Raw genomic sequence first — 24549 nt, 5'->3', positions numbered from 1 at the left:
AGACAGATGGATGGATGGATAGATAGATGAATGGATGAACGAACAGATGGATGGATGGGTGGACATATGAAAGACAGACAGTTAGACAGACAGTCACATAGATAGGTATGTAGGAGGAAGGGAGAGAGAAATAGATAGACAGACAAATAACTAAAAATTCTAACACCTTGGCCAAGAGCACGGAGGTAGCAGAAGAGACCTCGGATTCCTCCTCAAGAAACAAAACTCCATGAGGGGAGAGACCCTGAGATACTACTTCATGAAGAGGAGATAGAGACCACTAGGCATGCCAAGACTGCTATCCAGTGTCCTAAGGAAGCTGCCATAAGAGGAAGAAGTAGGGCAAGACCTGAGCAGAAGGAAGGTCACACCTCTAATTACCATTTCAGTCAACTGTACAAAGTCAGCAGCACCAAATGTGCAAGGGAATATGCTATGATATAATCTATAGGAAGCCAATCAAGGGGAGAAATTATGTCTTCCAAGATGGTGTGCAACCCAGGACAAAACCCCGGGTCCCCCACTCCAGTTATAACTCTTGGGTTTAAAATGTGCTGTAGGAAAATAACACTAGTTCTTAAAGGTTCCGTAGCATCATCATTGAGAGTCCAGCAGTAGAAATGGCAATCTGTCCTATGTGATTCTGTCTTTGCCTCCCCACAAATATTCCACAGAGGAGTCTACCCAAAGGGCAAGGGGCCTTCCTCTAGATCTCAACATTATATAATTATCTTTCAGCATTTCGGCTTTCTCTTACTCTCCCTGACTTCTATTTAATTCAATTAACAAATATTTATTATATACTTACTATCTACAAAACATTATTTAGATCCTGGAGAAACAAAAACAGAACAGTGCCTGCCTTCGGGGAGATTATATTTACTTAACTGGGGTGGGAAACATGGACAGTAACACTCATTAATTGAAAGAGGGAGAGAGAGGGAGAGAGACAAAGATAGAGAAATAGAGACAGAGAGATATGGGAGGAGAGAAGAGAGACAGGAAAGGAGAGGGAGGGGAGGAGACAGAAGGGTGGGGAGACAGAGAGAGGGAGGGAATCAGGTTGGATCTTTTGTAGAGGGCCACACCTAAGCCATGCTTTGAAGAGAATTTGCAATTCTAAGAGTCCACAGTGAGATACATGAATGGACCATCTTCTTTACTAGTCCAGCCATAATTGCTAATTTGCCCCCTATCTTACTCCCACCATGCATTTCTATATTAGCCTGTAATATAAGGATGATGAGAACTAACTATGTGATCCTGGGCAAGTCATTTAGCCTCTGTTTGCCTCAGTTTCCTCATCTGTAAAATGAATATAATAATTGCTCCTACCTCCTAGGGTTGTCTTGAGTTTCAAATGAGGTAATAATCATAAAGCACTTGGCATGGTGCCTGGTAAATGGTGAGTGCTTTATAATTAGCTATTATTTACTATTATTATTAGAACCACATTAGAAAACATGCATTTGAGTGCTAAATTGTGTGGAAAGTCCTATGGGAATTAAAAGGAGGCAGAGCTCACTGAGAGCTAGAGGATTCATGAAAAGCCCATAACTGGACTTTTAGAATCTAGGAAAGGGAATAAAAATCTCCAGAGCCCTGGAAATGATACCCAATGGATCACCATTCTAGAAAGATGCCTCTTTGGTAAAGGTTTTCCTACCTTGTCCCAGACTAAATTTTGAGTTTCCCTCAGAGAGGTACATGCTTCACATGGAAGCTGGGTGGTATCTGGCATTCTGAGGGATCCCTCATCCTGCCCAAGGGATGCCTTTGGCTCAGTTAACCACTCTGTGTTGCCATCCCCAGGTTCACCTGGTTCAAGGAACTGGGGCTGAAGTGGTATGGTCTGCCGGCCGTATCCAGCATGCTCCTGGAGATTGGTGGCCTCGAGTTCAGCGCTTGCCCATTCAGCGGCTGGTACATGGGCACTGAGATCGGTGTCCGTGATTACTGTGACAACTCACGCTATAACATTCTCGAGGTAATGTCTCCAAGCTGGGAATGAGAAGGGTGGGGAGCGATGTCACCAATATGTATCATCATACGAAGTATTCTGGGGCAACTAAGTGGCACAGGGAATACAGTGCCAGATCAACTCTCTCTGTGGGACCCTGGCCAAGTCACTATTTGCCTCAATTTCCTCATCTGTAAAATGAGCTGGAGAAGGAAATGGAAAACCACTCCAGTATCTTTGCTGAGAGAAATCCAAATGGCTAAGTCACTTAATCATGTTTGCCTCAATTTCCTCATCTGTAAAATGAGCTGGAGAAGGAAATGGCAAACAGTTCCATTATCTTTGCCAAGAAAACTCCAAATGGACAAGTCACTTAATCCCATTTGCCTCAGTTTCCTCTTCTGTAAAATGAGTCGGAGAAGGAAATGACAAACTGTTCTAGTATATTTGCCAAGAGAACTCCAAATGGGCAAATCACTTAAGCCCATTTGCCTCAATTTCTCCATCTGTAAAATGAGTTGGAGAAAGAAATGGAAAAACCACTCCAGTATCTTTGCCAAGAAAACCCCAAATGAGACCATGCATGAAAAGTCGGACACAGGTGAATGACAACAAAGCATTTGAGGAACTTAGAAACTGGAGCTGAGACTGCTTGTCTCTGGAGATCTGGAACAGCCCCAATAACCCCGCAAAATGGCTTCTTTAGACCAGCAGAAAAGGCACCTCCTGAAGTGCCTTCACCCCCAACACATTTGAAATTGACCCAAGAACATGTTCCTCATTCCAACTCTCTTCTGAAAAGGAAGAGAAGAGCTTGCTGCTCCTTTCCCCACTACTAGCTTTTCTCAGCAGTAGGTCTGATTCCCTCCCTGGGAGACCCATCTGTTGGTTAGAGCCAAAGGAGAATTACATCTTCAAGGCGAGCTTTGGTAGACACATGTAGGATTGCTCTGTTTCTCTCTTTAAAAGCTGTTCTTCACTGAAGCCTAGTGTTTTTAGTCTTGCTTCCCAAGAAGGAACAAATGAACAGAGAGGTTAAACAATCCATCTCTGGTCACACAGCAAATAGGAAGAAGAGCCAAAAGGTAAACTGAGAACTTCAAGTTGTTTGTGTTGATGAATGTCTATTGGTGGAGCTCCGTTGAAACAAATATTACATTACAAATATTCATTTGATTCTCGCAGCAACCCTTAGAGATAGATGCTATTATTATCTTCATTTTAGAGACAAGAAAACTGAGGCAGACAGAAATTAAGTGACTTGCCCAAGGTCAAAACAACTCTGGGAACTAGTTATTATTATCATCCTCATTTTACAGATGAGGAAACTGAGATGAACAGAATTAAAATGACTTGCCCAGGATCACACAACTAGTAAGTGTCTTGGGTTCAGTTCTTGGCTCCAGAGTCAATTCTCCATCCATTTCGCCACCTAGTTGCCAAATAACAAATATGTATAATCAAGGAAAATAAGACTCCCACATGGGCCATACCAAAAAATGTATGTCTCATTCTACACCCTGGCATCCTCTGTCAGGAGGAGGTTAGCATGCTAACCTTAGTCCTGTGGAATCATGTTTGATTGTTTCATTAATCAGAGCCCTGGAGTCTTTTTTTTAAACTAAACTTTATTTCAATTAATAGACATTTATTTTTTCTCCCTTCCATCCCACTGAAAAGAAAAACAAAATCCACATATTTAATATACGTAGTCAAGCAAACCACATTCCCCATCCTTAGCTGTGTCCAAAAAAAGTATGTCTCTTTCTGTTGTGAAAGAGAATTTAAACTCTTTTCTTGTTTATTTTAACTTAATCAATCAAGAACTTGGATCCCCGCCTTCACACTTACTTAGTCATTAACATATAGTTAGTCCTAAAATATCACAAGCACTGTCCCCTCCCCGCCCCAGCAGTGCTAGGCAAATTGGGAAACTATGATGGGTTCCTGAGATGTGATAGACCAGCCCACAGTGAAAGGAACTAGAAACCAGAGAGACAGGAAGTGACATGGAGAAAACTGCTTATAAAAGCCAGCCAAGAAAGAGGGATTCTTCTGTGTTGGAGATTCTGGGTTAGTGACTCATGCTGAAGAGGCCCGTGGACTTCCACCTGGAGATTGGAACCTGGAGACTAAGACTCCCTCTCTTCTGGTTGGAGATCAGGACCTGATGGAGCCTTTTTATGACATGATTATTTACAGCCCTTAAATCCTGTACAAATCAATAGACTCATTAATTGAGCAAGGAATAATAATTCCATGCAAATCTGAATATAATACACCTATTCTCCCTGTACAAAAGCCAAAACTAGTCCCAAAAGGAAAACATGTCTATTGATTTGTACAGGATTTAAGGACTGTAAATAATCATGTCACTGTGTAGTGTCAGATTAAAAATTAATACCATATACTCCAAGTATATTTTATAAAGTTTATTAAAAATAATTTGAAGCATGGGGGAAGCTGGGTAGCTCAGTGGATTGAGAACCAGGCCTAGAGACGGGAGGTCCTAAGTTCAAATCTGGCCTCAGACACTTCCCAGCTGTGTGACCCTGGGCAAATCACTTGACCCCCATTGCCTACCCTTACCACTCTTCTGCCTTGGAACCAATACACAGTATTGACTCTAAGACGGAAGGTAAGGGTTTAAAATAATAATAATAATAATAATTTGAAGCAAAAGGAAAGTAATAGCCTCAGTATAGAAAGAAACTTCCCAGGGCTGCACATGTGGAGGCCAGGAGAGCTCAGAGCACCAACAGCAAAAAAGAGCAAGAGTAGGATTACACATACTTTTATCGATTTAACATAAGCACACAACTTGGGGACAAAAAGGAAAGGGATGCTGGGTAATGTAGTTCATGGGTACAAAATTTCTATTTATACAGTATTTCACCTATCCATCACCTCTCTATCTTGCTCTGCTTCATCTTTGGTCCTCTTGAGTCGTGATTGACCATTAATCAATCACATTAATTAATTAATCATTAATCAGAGTTCATAAGTCCTTCAAAGTTCAACTTCATTCTATTGTTATTGGATAATCTGTCTTCCTAGATCTCCTCTCTTCACTAAGTGGGAGTGTTAAAGGTCAGTTAATATTCTCCACTCTTGTAACCTCTATGGGTTTCTTGCTTTCTTGGGCTGTGGATTATGGTGCAATCATTCTACCTCAGTGGGTAATTCCTTTTTTGGGGGTTAGGAGTTTTTTTTTTTTTGAGAATTAGTAGGGACTAGAGTAAATATCCACCATCTTCTCAGTTGTGTCACCTAGAATCAAATTGCCTTCCTTGCCATAGTAAGGTAGTATGAATTGGTAAACTCACTTTATCTAGAATCTTCTTTTATATTCTTGTTGTAAATTATATTTGAGATATATATAGATATAGATAGCTTGTGAGACCTTATGCTTTGATTATACCTATCATTATTCAAAATTAGTGCCTGAATTTGAGAAGCAATTCCTTCATACTCTGGAAATTCAGAGACATCTCTTTCTGGGAGGGGAACCAATTGAACCAACTTGATTTTATCCCCTTCTCCTTTGACTTGATGCCTACAGAAGGAATAATCTAACACTCATTGTTGTTAGCCATTTTTTTTCAGTTTTGTCAGACTCTTAATGACCCTAAGAGTATCCTTGGAAAAGATCCTGGAGTGGTTTGCCATTTTCTCCTCAAGTCAGTTTTACAGATGAGGAAACTGAGGCAAACGAGGTTACATGATTTGCCCACGGTCACACAGCCAGTTTGCCATTTCCTTTTCCAGCTCATTTTACAGATGAGGAAACTGAGACAAACGAGGTAGTGTGACTTGCCCACAATCACACAGCTAGTTTGCCATTTCCTTTTCCAGCTCATTTTCAGATGAAGAAACTGAGGCAAACAAGGTTAAGTGACTTGCCCAGAGTTATAGAAGCTAGTAAGTGTCTGAGGGCCAATATACAATCAGGAAGATGTCTTCCTGATTCCAGTTCTGGCACTCTATCCTCTCTGCCATCTAGCTGCCCTCTAAGCCATCTAAGACATTTAATCTTTAAACATTAGGTTTAAAGCTGGAAGGGACCCTTATAAGTCACTCCCTCATTTCACAGATGAGAAAATGGAGGCCTAGAAATAGAAGCCAAGAGAGACTGACAGATTCCAAACTGGTAGGGAATCTTAGAATCAATCTTGCCTCAATTTTCCAGATAAGAAACTTCTCTAGGGGGAAAAGAGCTGATGTATTCTATGGAAGGGGTCACAGGTAATAGATCTGAACCCAGGTCCTCTGATACCAAATCCATGATTATTTCCCATTCTACCACACTGCTTCTTCTTTCAGCCATTGAATTTCTGTCTTCTTCCAGGAAGTGGCCAAAAAGATGAATTTGGACATGAGAAAGACTTCCTCCCTGTGGAAGGACCAAGCACTGGTGGAGATCAACATTGCTGTGCTCTACAGTTTCCAGGTAGCCAAGTGATGGAGATCCCCTTGATCTGGGGTCTGAGTTGAGAACTGGCATCCTTCAGATCTCAGCTACCAGGGCACAAAGGCGCAGGTCCCAGGTGCAGCCTTTGGAGCAATTATGCCAATGTGCCAGGGCCAATGGCTTGTGGTTTATTCCTCCCTTTCCCCCAGGCCTATATAGGATGAGGGCCAAGTCAGCCCATGTGGGGAATTTTTTGTTCTGTTGCTTCCATTTTGAGAGGCAGCCCAGTGTAGTGGATGGGGTCAGCCAACAGGCATTTGATGAGCTCCTACACAGTGCCAGGCACTGGGACAAGCTTTGGAGATGCAAAGACAAAAATTAAACATCCTCTATCTTCAAAGAAGCTCACACCCTCTTTGGGGAAGACATTACATAGAGAATGTGTCCAAAATGAATGTGTAGTTTAGAGGTGGGGGAATCTGGCTTTAGGTTTAGGGTTTTGGAAAATCTTCATGGAAAAAGCAACTCTTGAGTTGAATCTGAAAGGAAACTAGGAATCATGTTAAAGATTCTAGGATTCTGGGTCTATATTGAGTCTATCACATGTTTTGTTATTTAATCATTTCTCAGTCATTTCTTATTCTTCATGATCCCCATTTGGAGTTTTCTTGGCAAAGATACTAGAATGGTTGGCCATTTCCTTTCCCAGTTCACTGTATGGATAAGGAGCTGAAGCAAACCAGGTTAAGTGACTTGCCAATAATTGTCTGAGACTAGATTTGAACACATTACTGCATAGCATGGCATGGACCCAAATCAACCAACCCTGCTTTTCTCTAGGGGAAGAAAGGCTAGAACAGTCCATGGCTCATAAGAAAAGCCACAGGTTGGGGAGAAGATTACTGTCGCAGTACTGAAAGTCATAGGTCTCAGGTGTATGTTCTTTCCTGCACTTGGGAAACATTTCAAGGCAGTATGGTATTGTAGAGGCAGCTAAATGGCTGGATAAAGCACTGGGTCTGGAGTCAGGAAAACCTGAGTTAAAACACCACTTCAGATGCTAATTACTGTGTGAACCTGAGCAAGTCACTTAATTTTTCTCAGCCTCAGTTTTCTCATCTGTAAAATGAGAAGGTCAGGCTCGGCAGCCTTGAAGGGCCCTTCCAATTCTACTTCTATGATCCTACAATAGTCTCCTCTCCCTCCCACAGAGTGACAAAGTGACAATCGTTGACCACCATTCGGCCACCGAGTCCTTCATCAAGCACATGGAGAATGAGTACCGCTGCAGAGGGGGATGCCCAGCTGACTGGGTCTGGATCGTTCCCCCCATGTCTGGCAGCATCACACCTGTCTTCCACCAGGAAATGCTCAACTATCGACTCACGCCATCCTTTGAGTACCAGGTCCTGCCCCCATTCCCATCACTCATTCCCATCTCATCCCAATTCTTGGCTTGTAATGGTTTAGGATTCACTCAACAATGGGCAGCAGCATGCCATGTACCTGATGGATTGGGAGGAGTCTTCCTTCCAAACAGTCTTCTCCACCCTGGTCCCAGAGGCCCCAAATTCCTATCCTAAGGGATACCATCTTCCATTGCTGTCCATCCATCAAGCATTTCTTTCCATTCCTATGGGCCTGGCACTTGCAAAGCCTACAAAGAAGCCAAAGCACTTGGAGAGCAGGCTGATAGCATAAGCACCCTCAGAAAAGGGTATCGAGTTAGAATTGATCATTGAAAGGGACAAAGGATTGATATGAGTGACCGGGAGGAAGGAGGAGACAGGAGAGAATGAAGCCACTGGGCATTTCCTACAGAGTTGGGGAGAAAGGGAGAGGGAAGGCCAGTTTTCATGGGGGAGAGACTTCCCCATCCCAGTTCACCAAAGGGCAATTTCAATTAGCCAAAGAATCCCCACAAATAGAGAGTTCTTCCTTCAAGAAAGTGACAGGTCAACATGATTCCTCACTCTCTGTGACCACAGGAAACCAGCAAAGAACCATATAGGAGCTCCAGAGTGGCAGATCAGAGACAATGAAGTGGGAAAGTTTTTCCCAGTAACTTCTGGTTGCTGGTATTTCTAGGATTCCCAAGCATGTGCCCAGTGCTGTGATGGGGCCAAAGAAAGTGGGAGACTTGGCTCCTGTCCAGTCTCACTGCAGAAGGCAAGACTTGTATAGGAGAAGTCACAAGGGAATGACCATGTAGAAGCAAATTTAAATCATATGATGTAGACAGAATTGGTTCTAGGGGATCTGGAAAGAGAGAGATTCCTTTATTCTGGAGTCAAGGAGAAAGGTTCCTACAGATGGACCTGGAAGAACCAAGTGACTCTCAACCCCCTAAGCAGGACAATTCTTTCAGACATATTTGGTACCTTATAAGAGAAGCATCCATCTCAGACACTTCCTAGCTCATGGTCCTAGTGAAATTACTTCAACTTCTCTGACCTTCAACTTCTCCTTTGGATAAATGAGGCATAATAATGCCTGTTATCATGCTTCATTATTAGTAGGAGAGAGTAGGTAGTGGGTACTAGAGTGGAATATAGGTAGTCCAATATTATTACTGTTATCTAGGGGCAAGTCATTTACCTGGTAGCCATGAACCAGAGACCTACACCTTCTCCTAAGAGCCCTTGGGGATCCAGGTGATTTCCACCATTCCCTTCCTTTCTACTGACTGTCTCCCTCTTTCTCCAGCCGGATCCATGGAACACTCATGTCTGGAAGGGTACTAATGGGACCCCCACAAAAAGGAGAGCCATTGGCTTCAAGAAGTTGGCTGAGTAAGTAACGAGTGTACATGTAGCTGCAGATATGTAACTCCCTGTGAAAAGTTCTTGGACCCAAGTATTCACCCCCTCGTATTTCACAGTTGGGCTTGCTGCAAAATATAGTGACCCTGCCAACCGCCATCTTGCCAACTACAGTTATAACACTCCAATGTTATTCCCTCACTCAAGCTTGATATCCACTATTCCCTAAGGATTTACCAATTCATTGTTCTTCTCTATCTGTTCTCAAAGAAGCATGGACTCAAATATTTAGTTACTAATGAATGGATGGAATTAATGGATGGATGGATGGATGGATGGATGGATGGATGATTGGTTGGATGGATGGATGGATGCATGCATGGATGGATGATTGAATAGATGGTTGGATGCATGGATGGATGATTGAATAGATGGTTGGATGGATGGATGGATGGATGGATGGATGGATGGATGGATGGTTGGATGGATGGATGGATGGATGGATGGATGGATGGATGGATGGGTGATAAAGCACTTGCTAAGTGCTTACTATGTACCAAGCACAGAACTCAACTCACATTTGTTGGATGTCCAAATGTAAGCTCCAAGAGGGTAGAGACTTTCTTGGTTTTATCTCTGTATCCTCAACATCAAGAAATTGTTGTTGTTTAGTCATTTTAGTCACGTCTAATTCTTGGTGACACCCCTGGGGGTTTTCTTGACAAAGATACTGGAGTGCTTTGCTTTCTTCTCCAGTTCATTTGACAGATGACAAACGGAGACAAACAAGTTTAAGTGACTTGCCCAGGGTCATATGGCTAGTAAGATTTGGCCTTAGGAAGATGAGTCTTCCTGATTCCAGGGCCCAGCACTCTATTCCCTGCACTACCTAGCTGCCCATGATAGCTATTTTCAATTAGCTGAAGGACTACTACATAGGAAAAATGATTAGATTTGTTCTACTTTACCCCAGAGCACAGAACTAGAAGCACTGAGGGGAATCCACCCACCAGCCAATCCACCATAAACATTGTTTCAGCACCTCCTGTGTTCCAGGCATAGTCACCCTGGGCATCAGTGAGAGCAGTGACGTCAAACTCAAATAGAATTAGGGGCCCCTAATCCATAGAAAAGGTTCCCTGTGGGTTTCATATTGATGTAGTTTTAAAATGTTCTTTTATCTGTGTTTTATTATAATGTTATTTCTTTTGATAAATATTCCCAAAGTGCACTTTATTCTTATCCTGGTTTAGGCATCACTCATAGGAGTGTTACAGGCTGCGCTGGCTGTCCATTTGATCCCTCTGCTCTAGACAATTCTCTAAGAGTCATAAGTTGCAGAGAAGGTGTTGAACTGAATTGATGGAGGGAGTTTCCTCATCTAAGAGTTCCCTCTCTCAATAAAATCCCAAGTCCCATCTCTATCCCTAAATGCCAGCCATTGTCCTAGGCACCATGGGTGCAAAGGCAAAAATAAAGACAAAAATAAGCCCTCAGGAGGTTTTCCTTCTAAGTTTCGAAGAAGCAGGAGAAACTTTCTAAAAGGGAGAGCTATCTAAAAAAATGGACTGCTGTGGGAGAGAATCCTTTCACAGGATCACAGAATGAGAAGTTTAAAGGGAACTTCAAGGCCATCTATTCCAACCCACTGGGACTTATCCAAGGTCACACCATTTCTAAGTGGCCAAGATGGAATTTGAATCCAGGGCTTCTGACTCCAATTCCAACATTCTTTTACTATACCATGAACCTCACTGGAAGTAGTCAAGCAAAGACTAGACAGCCATGTTAGGTATGTTGTAGAGGAGGACTCAGCCAACCTGGGGGCAGTTAAGGGGTGCAAGCAATGACCTCAGTCATAAAGTGAGGGAATTGACTTAGGTGGCATCTGAGGTCTCTACTCAAACCTAGTGGACTAAGAAATCTATCCAGTAGGCTCAGGATCCCTAAATCCCTCATTGCTCACTGGGGCCCAGAACCAAAGGGACTCATTTCTCCTAACACCTACTGAATGACTCCAGGCCCCATTTCCTACCCATGAGTCTCATGAGAGCAAAAGGGAGGCCCTGTCTCTCCTCATCACCCACCCACTGCTGGGAGAAAACACGGAGGCATTATAAATTCCTCCCATCAGAAACTGCTGTACAGGTTTCGGCTGGAGTTTGGTTAGAGTATTTCTGGGGAGGGAAAGTTCTAAAATGTTAATTGCTCTATTGAGTTTGGAGTAGAAACAATGGAAGTTAATTATAGATGCTTTTTTTTGCTGGGATCATTCAAAAGGGGGGCCCCTGAAAGCCACAACCTCCTAGGTAACACTCCTTCCTTTCTTTTCTCCAACCCATAGTTTTAATTGTTGCTAGAGTGTGGGTGGTTTCCATGATTTAAAAAATAATCATAATAAATTTCCATTAATAATTCCCCCAGGGAAGGAATTAATGGCATTTTGCCTGCATTTGGATTGGTGTTTTTCAGGCTGCAAGCGTGGATTGGGTTCTGGGCATTATAGACCATTCTGTAAGAAAGAGCTCTGGACTGGGAATTGGGACACTTGGTTTCCTGTCTGGGTTCTACTACTGACTAACTGATTTGACACAAGTCATTTCCCCCATCTTGGCCTCAGTTTCTCTATCTGTTCAATGAAAGGATTAGAATGAATTATTTCTAACGTTCCTTCAAGGTCCCTCCTTCTTCCAACATCCTATGGTCAAAGCTCCCTAAATACTGTGACATTCTCCCTTCTAAGGTCTCCTCCCCACCTCAGACATTCTGAGCTCCAAGATCCCTCCAAGATCTGACATTTTGTATTTTTCCAACTCTGACAATCTATACTCAAAAGCCCCCTTAGCTCCCTAATAGCTCTAAGATTCCTTTAAGCTCTGGCATTCTATAATTTTAACCAGCTCGAACACAATCACTTCTCCTTCCCCAGATACCAGGACGGTGGCAGTGTCCAAACTTGCCAAACCCTCTGTCAGACCTGCCAGTTTCTCTCATCCTTCAGGGTCCCTTTATTTACCAAATGCCCTTTGAATATAGGAAGGCAAGATCTTAGAGAAATATCCCCCAGAGCCAAAAAGCTCAGGAAGTTGCAGATGGAGGAAATCCAACCTCTGCCCAGGAAGTCAGTGAGCTGGCCATGTTCCCGGCCACTGGAGTTGATTCCCTAGAGAGCATGGAGGAATCCAGATATTGTTGGAAGCCCATCCCATGTTCAGTGAGAGCCACTGGCTTTTGAAATGAGCGAATTAACTAGCCTGGGCACTATGCAAAAATTTCTCTGATAATCACCTTTCAACATTAATTTTCCATGTATTATGTCTCTGTTGTTGTGGCTAAGTCATTTCACTTCTGTCTGATTCTTCATGATCCCCATTTGGATTTTTCTTGGCAAAGATAATAGAGTGGGTTTCCATTTCCTTCTCCAGTTCACTTTACAGATGAGGAAACTGAGGCAAACAAGGTAAAATGATTTGCCTAGGGTCACACAACTAGGAAGTTTCTGAGGCCAGATTTGAACTCAGAAAGATTAATCTTCCTGATTCCGCTGTGCCACCTGACTGCCTATATTTATGTCCAACTCTGCATTTAGCCAATAAGCTTCTCAAGAAAAGGGATCTTTTCTTCTCTCCCTTTGTACCAGCATCTCAGAACTGGAAGAGTCCTTAGAAGCCTCCTGATCCAACCCACATCTGAACAAAAATCCCCTCCCTGATGTCCCTAAAGGGTGATCAATCTGTACTGAAAGACTTTCAGTAAAGGGAACTCTTTACTTCCATTCTTTATCTGGACAGCTCTCAGTGTTAGATAGTGCCCAGAGCCTTCTCTTCTCCAGTTTCTTCAACCAATCCTCATATAGTATGACTGAAGCCCATCCCCATCCCCAGTACCCTCCTCTGCACTTTCCCTAGCTTCTCAGGGTCTATCCTAAAATGTGGTCCCCATAGAACATAAGTGGGGATTAATAAGTGTGGCTTGATGATGGTTTCTCCCTAGGGGCAACATAAGCTTCTTGGAGGGAAGGATGCTCACCTTTGACTCTCACAATGCCTGGTACAATAAATATGTTTTAATAAATGCTTGTTGCATTTAATTGTATGACTTCTAGAACTGAATTGAATTCTGAACTTGGAGCAAAAAAGATCTGGGTTCAAATCCACTTCAGAAACTATCTCTTCCAACCCTGGGCAAACCTCTTGGTTACCTTAGCAAGTAACTTTTTTTTTCATCACTTTTCTGGACCTCCATTTTCCCATCTATAAAATGGGAAGGTTGGACTCTAATGCCTTTAAGGTCCCTTCCAGTGGGACCTATGGATCTATATGATCCTGTGAATCCAATTGCTTTGACAGTTAGAGGACCTGAAGCTGACATCTATCAACTGTTTGGTACCTCTCCTTTTCTCCCATCACAATCCCTCTTATATTCTATTACCCACACACAACTTTTTTTTAAATTTTAAAACCCTCACCTTCCATCTTAGAATCCATACTGTGTATTGGTTCCAAGGAGAAGAGTGGTAAGGGCTAGGCAATGGGAGTTAAATGACTTGCCCACAGTCATACAGCTAGGAAGTGTCTGAGGCCAGATTTGAACCCCCGCCTCTAAGCCTGACTCCCAATCCAATGGTCCACCCAGCTTCCCCTTTCCCCTTTTTTTAAATTCACAGAACTATTTATTGAGCAAATATTGGGTGGTCAACCTTCTGATAGGCAAAGTAGAGGACACCAAAGAACGGGGAAGGAATGAGCATTTATTATGTTTCAGGAACTATGTGAAGTGTTTTACAAATATCTCATTCTATCCTCCCAACAATCGTTCCAGGTAGGTGCTATTATTATCATTCCCATTTTAGAGATGAGAAAATGAGGCAGGTAGAGGTCAAGTGTCTGAGGTTGTATTTGAACTCAGGTCTTCCTGACTCTGTGTTCAATTTTGCCACCAAGCTGCCAATGTACTTGCCTTCAAAGAGTTTCTAGCATAGCTGTAAAGATAAATCAATCTAAGAAGCATTATTTAAATGCTGAACCTCTGCTAGGGACTGGCTACAAAGACAGAAATGGAGCCATTCCTCTGGAATGTCCTCTTGTAGCATACATTCTCCAGGAGGGCAAGATTTAGACACGTGAAATGGAACCCAATGACACATCCAATTCTATAACCTTTGGCTGAAACCTAACCTTTTCTCCCCATCTCTCTTCCCCCAGAGCTGTCAAGTTCTCAGCTAAGTTGATGGGTCAGGCCATGGCCAAAAGAGTCAAAGCCACCATTCTCTATGCCACTGAGACGGGCAAATCTCAAGCCTATGCAAAGACCTTATGTGAAATCTTCAAACATGCCTTCGATGCCAAGGTGAGTGTGACCAAGTGCCTCCTTCCAAGTCTTGGGGAACAGGACACATCCCCTCACTCTGCTCAGCCAGCCCTCTTGGTTCTGGGCCAGTCTAGCCTTGAGATCCAGATTTGGGACTGGAAAAGAATGAGACTGTCAAAGACCACCTAATAGGGAACAAAAAAGAGTAGTCTGGAAGAGTTAGCAAAGATGGAGTCCATTGATCCATCCACATTTATGGAGCACCTACTATGTGCCAGGCATTATGCTAAGGATGAGGATAAATCATGGAGCACCTACTATGTGCCAGGCATTGAGCTAAGGATGAGGATAAATTATGGAGTGCCTACTATGTGCCAGGCATTGTGCTAAGGATGAGGATAAATCATAGAGCACCTACTATGTGCCAGGCATTGTGCTAAGGATGAAGATAAATCATAGAGCACCTACTATATGCCAGGCATTATGCTAAGGATTAGGATAAATTATGGAGTACCTACTATGTACCAGGCATTGTGCTAAGGATGAGGATAAATCATGGAGTACCTACTATGTGTCAGGCATTGTGCTAAGAATGAGGATAAATCAAAAAAGGCAAAAGGCAGTCCCTGCCCTCAAGGAGCTACATCTACAGCTTTGATTCAGGTGGGCACAGCTGCCCTGCCTCCGTATCTCTTCTGGCTCCCCAGGATCTGACGTTTGTTCTTGGACAATTGGGAAGGCACATCGGTGGTTCAAGCCTCAGTCCCCCAGATGGAAGAAGTCTCAAAGATGGTCTCAATAGCTTTTTTTAGGCAAAACCAAGCCAAGCAGGATTTTGGCTGTTCCAATGGACAGATGAGTGGTGAGTAGCTAGAGAGCTGGACCTAGAGTCAGGAAGACCCGAGTTCAGATTCAACCTCAGACACTTTCTAGCCACATGTCTCTGGGCCAGTCACCTCTGTCTGCCTCAGTTTCCTTATGTCTAAAATGGAAATGATAATAATAGAACCTGCCTCACAGAACTGTTGCCAGGATCAAATGATAGAAGATATGTAAAGTGGTACAAAAAAAAATGCTAGCTATCATCATCATTGTAGTATTGGGATGGATAATGCAACTCAAGAGTCCATGGAAAAAACAAGATATTGTTGTTCAGTCATTGCTGTTTTTATTTTATATTTTAAACCCTTCCCTTCTCTCTTAGAATCAATACTGTGAATCTGTTCCAAGGCAGAAGAGTGGTAAGGGCTAGGTAAAGGGGGTTAAGTGACTTGCCCAGGGTCACACAGTTAAGAGGTATCTGAAACTAGATTTGAACCCAGGACTTTCTGTCTCTGGGATGGCCCTCAATCCACTGAGATACCTAACTGCCTCCTGTACAGTCAAGTCTAACTCTTCGTGAACCCATTTGGGGTCTTCTTGGCAAAGATACTGGAGTAGTTGGCCATTTCCTTCTCCAGCTCATTTTACTGATAAGAAAACTGGGGCAAACAGAGTTAAATGACTTGGCCAGGATCAAACAGCTAGGAAGTATCTGAGGCCAGATTTGAATTCAGGCCTTCCCAACTCCAGGCTCCTTGCTCTATCCACTTTACCACTTTGGTGTCCAAAATCAAGATACTCCCACAGTGAGGAGAGCTCTATATTTGGAGACAGGAATTGACTGGGGTTCAAATCTCATCTCTGACACTTTTTAATTAAATAACCATGGACAAGTCTCTTTATGAGCCTCAGCTTCTTGAGTTACTAAATAAAGATAATAATACTTATTAGAATATTTATTATAATGCATAATAATATAATAATTATTATTAGAATAACACCTTACCTCAGAGTGTTATTGTGAGGCTCCAATGAGACAATGCTTCTAAAGCACTACAAACTGTTTAATAATAATAATAGCATTTATAAAGCACCCACTATATACCAGATTCTGTGTTATGCACATCAGAAATGTAATCTCATAGGATCCTCACAATGACCCTACAAATAAGTGCTATTAGCCCCATTTTGTGGATGAGGAAACTGAGGCAAACAAAAGTCATGACTTGCCCAGGATCACAAATAATAAATGGCTGAAGCTAGATTTGAACCCAGGCTTCCTGACTCCAGGTCCAGCATTCTCTCCATTGTGCCACCTACTTGGCTCACATACAAGTATTTCTATGGCTCCCTAGTTTCATCCAAATGAGACAATGCTTGTAAAAAGCTTAGCATGACACCTGGCACATAGTAGGTGCTTAATAGTTTGTTTCCTTCTTCTTCCCTTCTCCCTTCATTCTTTTGTTGTCTTATTGGACCAGACATACTGTGGTTTCTTTGGCAGACACAACTCCCAGTTAGGAAATTCCCTCCACCAATGTAGCCCCTTCTCTGAAGCTGATTGAATTGCCATAGAATCCTGAGAAGTTAAGTGACTTGCTCACAGTCAAATAACCCAGTGACTAGAACCCAGATCTTTCTGGCTCCAAGGAAGGAAGGAAAGGAGACGAGACAAGAATTTATTAAGTTCCAACTGTGTGCCAAGGACTGTGCTAAGCTTCTTACAAATATAATCTTGTCTGATCCTCAGGAGAACCCCAGAGAGGTAAGAACTATTATTATCCTCACTTTAAAAAAGGAAACTGAGGCACAAGGATGTTCAGTGAACTTCTGGAGATCACTTAGCTGAAACAAGATTTGAACTTGAGCCTTCCTGACTCCAAATCCCACTGTGACCTTGGGAGGTACCCGATGGTCAACATTTCTTGGGGGAGGACCAATGCTGTGTATACTATGGCTCCGCCTAGGAGCACCTCTGGTGAGAGAGTCAGGGTGGTGTGCACTATGGTGCCACCTAGCTGTCCAAGGAGGATCAGCACCTCTGGTGAAAGTCAGGGTTGTATGCACTATGGCGCCACCTAGCTGTCCAAGGAGGAGCAGTACCTCCAGTGGGCGGATGGATGGGTGTTATGTGCACCCTGGCACCACCTAGCAGTCCAAGGAGGATCAACACCTCCGGTGGGAGGACCAGTGTTGTGTGCTGTTTGGCGCCAGCTAGCTGCCCAGGAGGATCAGTATGATGCTCTGGTATAAGGGATGCTGATCCAGGCTTGTTATCCATCTGTCCCCCTGTGGTTCTAAGAAGCTGGAGCATGCGTAGTAGCCACACCCTGGTAAAACTGTCTCAGCAGCTGGGCTGACCCAGGTTACAGGTAAACCAGCGTGCCTCCAGCCTGTAGTGAGTCAGGGGATGTCCACCCCATGCATGGGAAGACTTCACTGGGCAGAATTGGTTCCAACAGCCAGGAAGGCGGCAGAGTAGGCTCTGGGAAGCACTTAGAGCTTGGGCAGACATGGAAGAGGCTGAGGTCATCCACAGCATTCTGAGCCATCACCAGCCATGCTGGCTTTTGTCCTGCCACTGGACTTCGATGCCTCTGGAAGAGAGAATGAAGCTGATGACTCTGCAACTTGGCCTCTCTGAAACCCAGCTCATACTTGAGTCAGGACATCATCCGTGTTGTCATTGACCGTCTTCATAAACGAAGGACAAACCGTAATAATCCTTGGTGACCTACTGGAGGGACAGCCCGTATCCCAGATTTCCAGCCACCAAAAACACCACCGCTCCTCAGTCTCATACTTATTATCAGCATAAATATCTCTCCCTCTTTCCTGGTTATAAGCTTCTTGATGGCAGAGATGGTGTCATTTTTATCTCTCAGTCTCTGACCCCTCCGTAGTATCTGGCACTTGGGAGGCGTTAATTATTTCAGACTCAGCTAGTCAGCTTTCAGTTTCAATAACTGGCAATGTAAAAGTGAGAATTGCTGGGTGGTTCAGTGGACTGAAGACAGGAGGTCCTGGATTCAAATGGGCAAGTCACTGAGGTCCCATTGCCTAGCTTTTATCGCTCTTCTGCCTTGGAACCACTACACAGTATTGATTCTAAGATGGAAGGTGAGGGTGTTAAAAAAAGGAAGAATTGCTAACCTATGATTCATGGGCTCTGCTTCTCCCATGCTACAGAGATAACAACATGTGGCAGATGTCTTTCTCTTCCTCTCTTCTATCTTCCCTCATTTGCTTCCTTGCTTCTTCTGACTGCACCTCTCACTTCTTCACTCTTTCTTTCCTCTTTAGGTCATGTCCATGGAAGAATATGACATTGTACACCTCGAACACGAGACGCTGGTCTTGGTGGTCACTAGCACCTTTGGCAATGGAGACCCTCCAGAGAATGGGGAGGTATGTCAAGCACCCTTCCCCAAGAGCATGGAGCAAGTCTTGGGGAAAGAGTGAAGGGAAAGTGTTCGTAGACCTTTGTGGACCTTTCCATCTCACGTCCCACCATAACATCAGATAGAAAGAGATTGTGGTTCAGCTCCTCCCCACACGCTGATGGGACGATTCTGGCTCCCCCACCTGGCCAGTCCTCACTGACCACCTTACAGCTGCCTGAATTTGTATTCATTCATTCATTTGCTTCATTCATTTTTAAAACCCTCACCTTCCGTCTTAGCATCAATATTGTGTATTGGCTCCAAGGCAGAAGAGCGGTAAGGGCTAAGCAATGATTGATCCAGGGTTACACAGTTAGGAAGTATCTGAGGCCAGATTTGAACCCAGGATCTACTGTATCTAGGCTTGGCTCTCAATCCACTGAGTGCCTAGCTGCCTCTTGCCTCATTCATTTTTTTAATCTAATGACTTATTTATTCAACAAGAATTTATTAAAGTTCTTCCTAACCTCAGACACTTCCAAGCCTGGGTGACCCTGGGCAAGTCACTTAACCCCAATTGCCTCACCCTTATGGCTCTTCTGCCTTGGGACAATACTTGTATCAATTCTAAGGCAGAAGGTAAGAGTTTAAAAATAAAGAAATAAAGTGTTTCCTTTGTAGCAGGCAGGTGTTAGGCTCTTTAGATACAAAGACAAAAGTAAACCAGTCCCTGCCCTCCAGTAGCTTACATTCAACTGAGCCAGAACTATTCGTACTTGACTGAGTAAGCAATGATCTATTGGGTACATTATACCCCTCAGGGGGATGTAAGCAGGGGTATGCTAATGTTTAACAATCAATTCTCCAAAAAAAAGAGGGAACACATTTTCAGTTTATTATTATTTTTATTAAATAGTTATCATGGATTAATCAATTATTGTTATTCATGTTTTCTACATCACTTTCTTAAGTCTAGATAGCAATGAAACAATTAATAAAGGCCTAATTTGTAGCATTTGCCAATTACCCAAGAGAGTCAGGCCCAAATCAGGAAGACTCTTCTTCCAGAGTTTAAATCTAGCCTCAGATACTTCCTAACTGGGTGACCCTGTGCATGTCACTACACCCCGTTGGCCTCAGTTTCCTCATCTGTAAATGGAGAATGAATTGGCAAACTAGCAGTGTGACTCTGGAGAAGTCACTACATCCTTTTTGCCTTAGTTTCCTCATCTGTAAAATGAGCTAGAGAAGGAAATGGCAAACTAGCTGTGTGACCCTAGCAAGTCACTTAAACCTGTTGGCCTCAGTTTCCTCATCTGTAAAATGAGCTGGAGAAGGAAATGGCAAACTAGCTATGTGACCCTGGGCAAGTTATTTAATTCTATTGGCCTTAGTTTCTTCACCTGTAAAATGAGCTAGAGAAGGAAATGGCCAACCATTCCAATATCCTTATCAAGAAAACTCCAGATGGCATCACAAAGAATTAGACATGACTGAAAAACAACCAAACAGCAACAAATATAAGTTATCTCACAGAGGTGTCAAACCCACTGGTTGAACCAATAAGGGGCAGCTTGTTGGTTCAGGGAATAGAGAGTCAGGCTTCAAGATGAGAGGTCCAGGGTTCAAATTTGACCTCAGATGCCTCTTAGCTGTGTGACCCTAGGCAAGTCACTTGACCTCCATTGCATAGCCCTTACCCCTATTCTTCCTTGAAATTAATACACTGTATTGATTCTAAGACAGAAGGTAAGTAAGGGTTGTTTTTTTTTTTTTTAATGTAATTGGGAATATTGAACAAAATAAGTAAAAATACAGTAAAAAGAGATCATTTTAATTTGTGGGGTTTTACGTTAATCTGCACCCTCTGGCACCCTTCTATAAGGTTCAGTGCCCCCTCCTTTCTGTTTGAGGTCAATGCCACTGGTCTAGAACAGAGGGAAGTTGTCATCTGCCTAGCATCTCTGAGCCAGCACACATCCTGTCTCTCATCAATCTCCTTTTTACTGCTGCCATTATTCTTGTTTGTGGATGAATATTCCCTCTCTGAGCCACGCAGGGGCCTGCCTGCATCTGGCTCCCAGGAAGCCACAAAGCCGTCATTTCCTAGCTGATCCCCCTGCCTGGACGATGTCGCTTTCATGCTTGACCTTGAGCCAGATCCCGTGGCTTCCAGGCTAACCTTTCTCTTGTCCCTCTTGGTCTCCAGAAATTTGGCTGTGCTTTGATGGAAATGAGGCACCCGAACTCTGTGCAGGAGGAAAGGAAGTAAGTGGATTCTGTCTTCTTTTTGTTCTCTCCCATCCCATCGAGAACCTGGCCCTGACCCTGGGTGCCTGATAATCATACAGCCAGGCCTTGGGAGTGAGACGGGGCTCCAAGGCGAGAATTCCACTGATGGGTCTCGCCAGCCCATGAAAGTGACTCTTCCTTGCTTCTGATCCTTAAATTTAAACCAATTACCCAATAATAATGAGGTCACATTTATATAGCACTTTTAAGATTTGCAATGCTTTGTCATCCCCATTTTATAGATAAGAAACCTGCAACCGAGATCAAGTAACTTACTCATACTTGTACAATTAGTAGGTGTCTAAGGTCTTGACTCTAAGCCATTACATCACCTATCTGCCTCAGTTTCCTCATTTGTCAAGTGGAAACTCTAATCCCTGAGCTTCCTATGATACAGGAATAACTAATGGGAAGGGTCTCAGGAGAGAATCAATTCAAAGGTGCTTAGATTATTCACTATATACCAATATCAGGTGTCATTACTGGTTTTTTTCCTTTGAGGCGTATAGACAAACCAAGATGAGATTCTTCCCCTTCTCTTATCCAGAAGAGGCTACTTTTTAAACTTACCTTTTCAGTAAGTTGGGAAGAGTTTACCTGAGCCTGGGGTAACAGACTTTCACTCTTTGGGAAATGAGAACGAGTCTCTCTTCCGGTTTCCCATCCTTTGTTTTGACACCAAAGCCCTGCAAAGCAAGCAAAGGACTCAGACTTGGAGATTAATTGGCTGTGTGACCGTGGGTCAGTCATTTCATTCTCTGAGCCCCAGTTTCTTCATCTTTCAAATGGGAAGGTCTGAAAAGGAACTCAGAGGCCCCCTTGTTTTACAGATGAAAAAAAGATGAGAAAGAAAAGTATTTGCCCAGTTCCCAAAGTAGTAAATGGCCAAGGCAGGACTCAAACCCGGGTCCTCTGACTCCAGAGCCACTGTGCCCTATTAAATGAGCCCAAAGTCACTGTAAGGAAAGCGTCTTGCAAACTTGAGTGCTGTAGAAATGTAACTTGTGTACATTTATTCTGTGCTTCCTCAACTTTCCTGGAAGCTGCCTTCTCCCACCCAAGGGGGGCCCAGCCTATACTGCTGATCTCATGATGGGTTCCCCCTGACCCCCCTCTCCAGGGAGAGATGGGGCTCTATTGGTTCTCCTCTCTAGGTCCCCGGAACCCTTGCCTTTCTTTCCCCGTAAAGGACCACCACCTCCCTATGACCCAACGGAAGTGTGCAACCTGGCTGCCATCCGGGACAGTCAGGACAGGTAGACTGTGTGTGACCGCTGAGCTCCCAAGCTAACCACCAAAGCTTTGACTCCCCCCTGGGCCCTCCACACTCTGGGTGGTCTTGTGGGGAGAGCGAGGACCAGACTGGAGCCCTAACTGGCTGTGTGACCTTGGGCTACTCACTTAACGGATCTGAGCCTCATCCATCATCCCACGGGGAAGATTCCGCCTGTCTTTGCCTACCTTCTGAAGCTGCTATGAAAATGGAATGAGCTCATGGCTCTGGAAGCATGGGGGAACGGGAGGTGGGGGGTAGTTTTCAAATGTTCTAAAAATCCAAGGAATTATTTTTATTCCCGTGGCCAGCTGCCCTGCGCTAACAATGAGGCTACCTCTCCGATCGGCTTGCATGAAAGCAGCGGCCTGTTTGGTGATATGACTCAATTTGAGGCATCTATTTTGGGACAATAAATACACATCCATATATTTAGCTCTTTCCTGATGCCAGAGAGAAAACTTTGAAGGCCACCCAACTCTGAAGCACTGCTGCCAGGGTGCGCAAGCTTCCGTCTTTTGCTCTCAGGCTTGTTTCTGTTTCCATTTCTGTTTGTGTTTTGTTTGGGAGTTGTTGGTTTGGGTTTGGGTTTGGGTTTGGGGCTGTTTTTTTTTTCTTTGTCTGAGAAGAGAAGTCCTCACTTCTTAAAGGGAAATTCGATGGCCGAGAGATCACAAGGGGGTTGTGTGGTTCTCCTCCCAACCTCAGGGGGAGAAAAACAAAGAATTTTCCCTTTGGCTGCAGTGAAAGAGGCAAGAGCCCCAAGAATGAAAAAGGGTTGGGCTCAGGATGGACCACATTTGAATTATTATTTTTGAAAAGCCCTTACTTTCTGTCATAGATTCAATTTTGTTTATGGGTTCAGCAATGGGGGCTAAGTGGCTTGCACCGGGTAGGAAGCTAGGAAGGATCTGAAGCCCCCTATCTCTAGGCCTGGCTCTCACCCCACCAAGCCACCTGGCTGACCCTGGATTATTATGTTCATCTCTGGGTGACATTTGATGCAAGAGCATTGACTCCTAGATCCTAAGTCGTTTAGTCAACTTCCCTCATTTTGCAAATGACTCATTTTACCAATGAGGAAACCCCAGAGGGGTTAAGTGACTTTCCCATGGTCACACAAGAGTAAGGAGGAGAACTACGGATGAACTGGGGAATGCCTAGAGAAAGGTACCAAGATGGGGAAAGATCTCAAGTTCGTTCATGTATGAAAATTGAATCAAAGAAGTGGGGAGCTTTAGCCTGGAGGAGACAAGACTCAGTCGGGGAAGACATGATAGCTGTCTCCTAATGTCTGAAGGGTTGTTGAATGGAGGAGTCTGCCTGTAGACCCCCTGTCCCCTCACTTCTGTGCCCCAAGGCTCCAGGAAGACCCAGGAGAAGAAGTCCCAACTTTTGTCCAAATCCTGTATCAGGTACTGACTTGTGGGAGCCTAGACAATGCTGCTCCTCTCTGTGCCTCGGGTACCTCATCTGTAAAATGATAGAGATGTACTCAAAGGTCTCTAAGGTTTCCTTCCAACTCAAAGACTAGAGCCTGTGACAGGGGAATCAATATGGCTTCATGGATTGACCGCCCATGGTTCCTATTATCTAAGGGCTGATAGTAGAGTCCATGGGAGGTCAGTCCATGAAGCTGTCAATCAGAAAGCATTCAGAAGAATGTCACCCACCCACCCTCAGAGAAAAGCATCAGTTTCCTCAGGAAGACAAAAAGTTCAGGATGGGGTGGGGGACCCTAAAACCAAACCAGACCCAAACTAATGAGCCATCCAGGAAGATTCTCAGGCTATGCCAAAAACCACCAGGAGGCCAACAAGAAGCCAGGCTCTCCTTCCCTTTGTCCCAGCGAATAGCTATGCAGGGAGCCTGATAAAGAATCAATGCCAACACTGCCACCTTCTGCCATCCTGGCTCCTGGTCTGCCCTGGGGGCCTCTGCAGGTTCAGGACTCAGGCTCTCAAATGCAATTCTTCACTCACCACTAGCTTCCTACTCTGTCCAACTGCTGCTTCTCCTCTTCCTTCCCACAACCCACCCAAATGTCAGGGTACGGTTCTCAGGGGCCACAAGCCTATGGCAGTAGTGTTGTGGATATAACATAATTAGGATAGTCAATCTGTAAAACAGATCTTTTTAATCACATGATAAACTCCAAAGAAAAATGTAATTAAAAAAATTATCTGCCATTCTGGATCCTCTGGACTCTTCTTTCTCCATCTTTCTCTGTTCTCTATTCCTTTCTTTCTTCTCCATCTTGCCTCTCCTCTTCATTTCTTCCATCAGTCCTCTCCTCTCTTTTCCATCTCTCTTCCTTTTCCACATTTCCTATTTTC

General features: G+C 43.8%; 1 protein-coding gene across 1 annotated transcript in view; it reads left to right on the top strand.

Annotated features, from left to right (window-relative positions):
- NOS1 (nitric oxide synthase 1) overlaps positions 1-24549 on the top strand; it is a 108074-nt gene that overhangs the window by 58463 nt on the left and 25062 nt on the right. Inside the window, exons 5-12 of the mRNA XM_044685444.1 lie at positions 1813-1987; positions 6309-6410; positions 7583-7777; positions 9078-9163; positions 14338-14482; positions 18569-18673; positions 20858-20916; positions 22095-22196. Coding sequence (XP_044541379.1) covers positions 1813-1987; positions 6309-6410; positions 7583-7777; positions 9078-9163; positions 14338-14482; positions 18569-18673; positions 20858-20916; positions 22095-22196 — 969 coding nt within the window. The remainder of the gene's footprint in view (positions 1-1812; positions 1988-6308; positions 6411-7582; positions 7778-9077; positions 9164-14337; positions 14483-18568; positions 18674-20857; positions 20917-22094; positions 22197-24549) is intronic.

This window comes from Gracilinanus agilis, chromosome 1, assembly GCF_016433145.1.
Source record: "Gracilinanus agilis isolate LMUSP501 chromosome 1, AgileGrace, whole genome shotgun sequence".
Lineage (NCBI taxonomy): Eukaryota > Metazoa > Chordata > Mammalia > Didelphimorphia > Didelphidae > Gracilinanus > Gracilinanus agilis.
The sequence above is the reverse complement of the archived record's forward strand: the minus strand, read 5'-3'. Positions and strand labels throughout refer to the sequence as shown.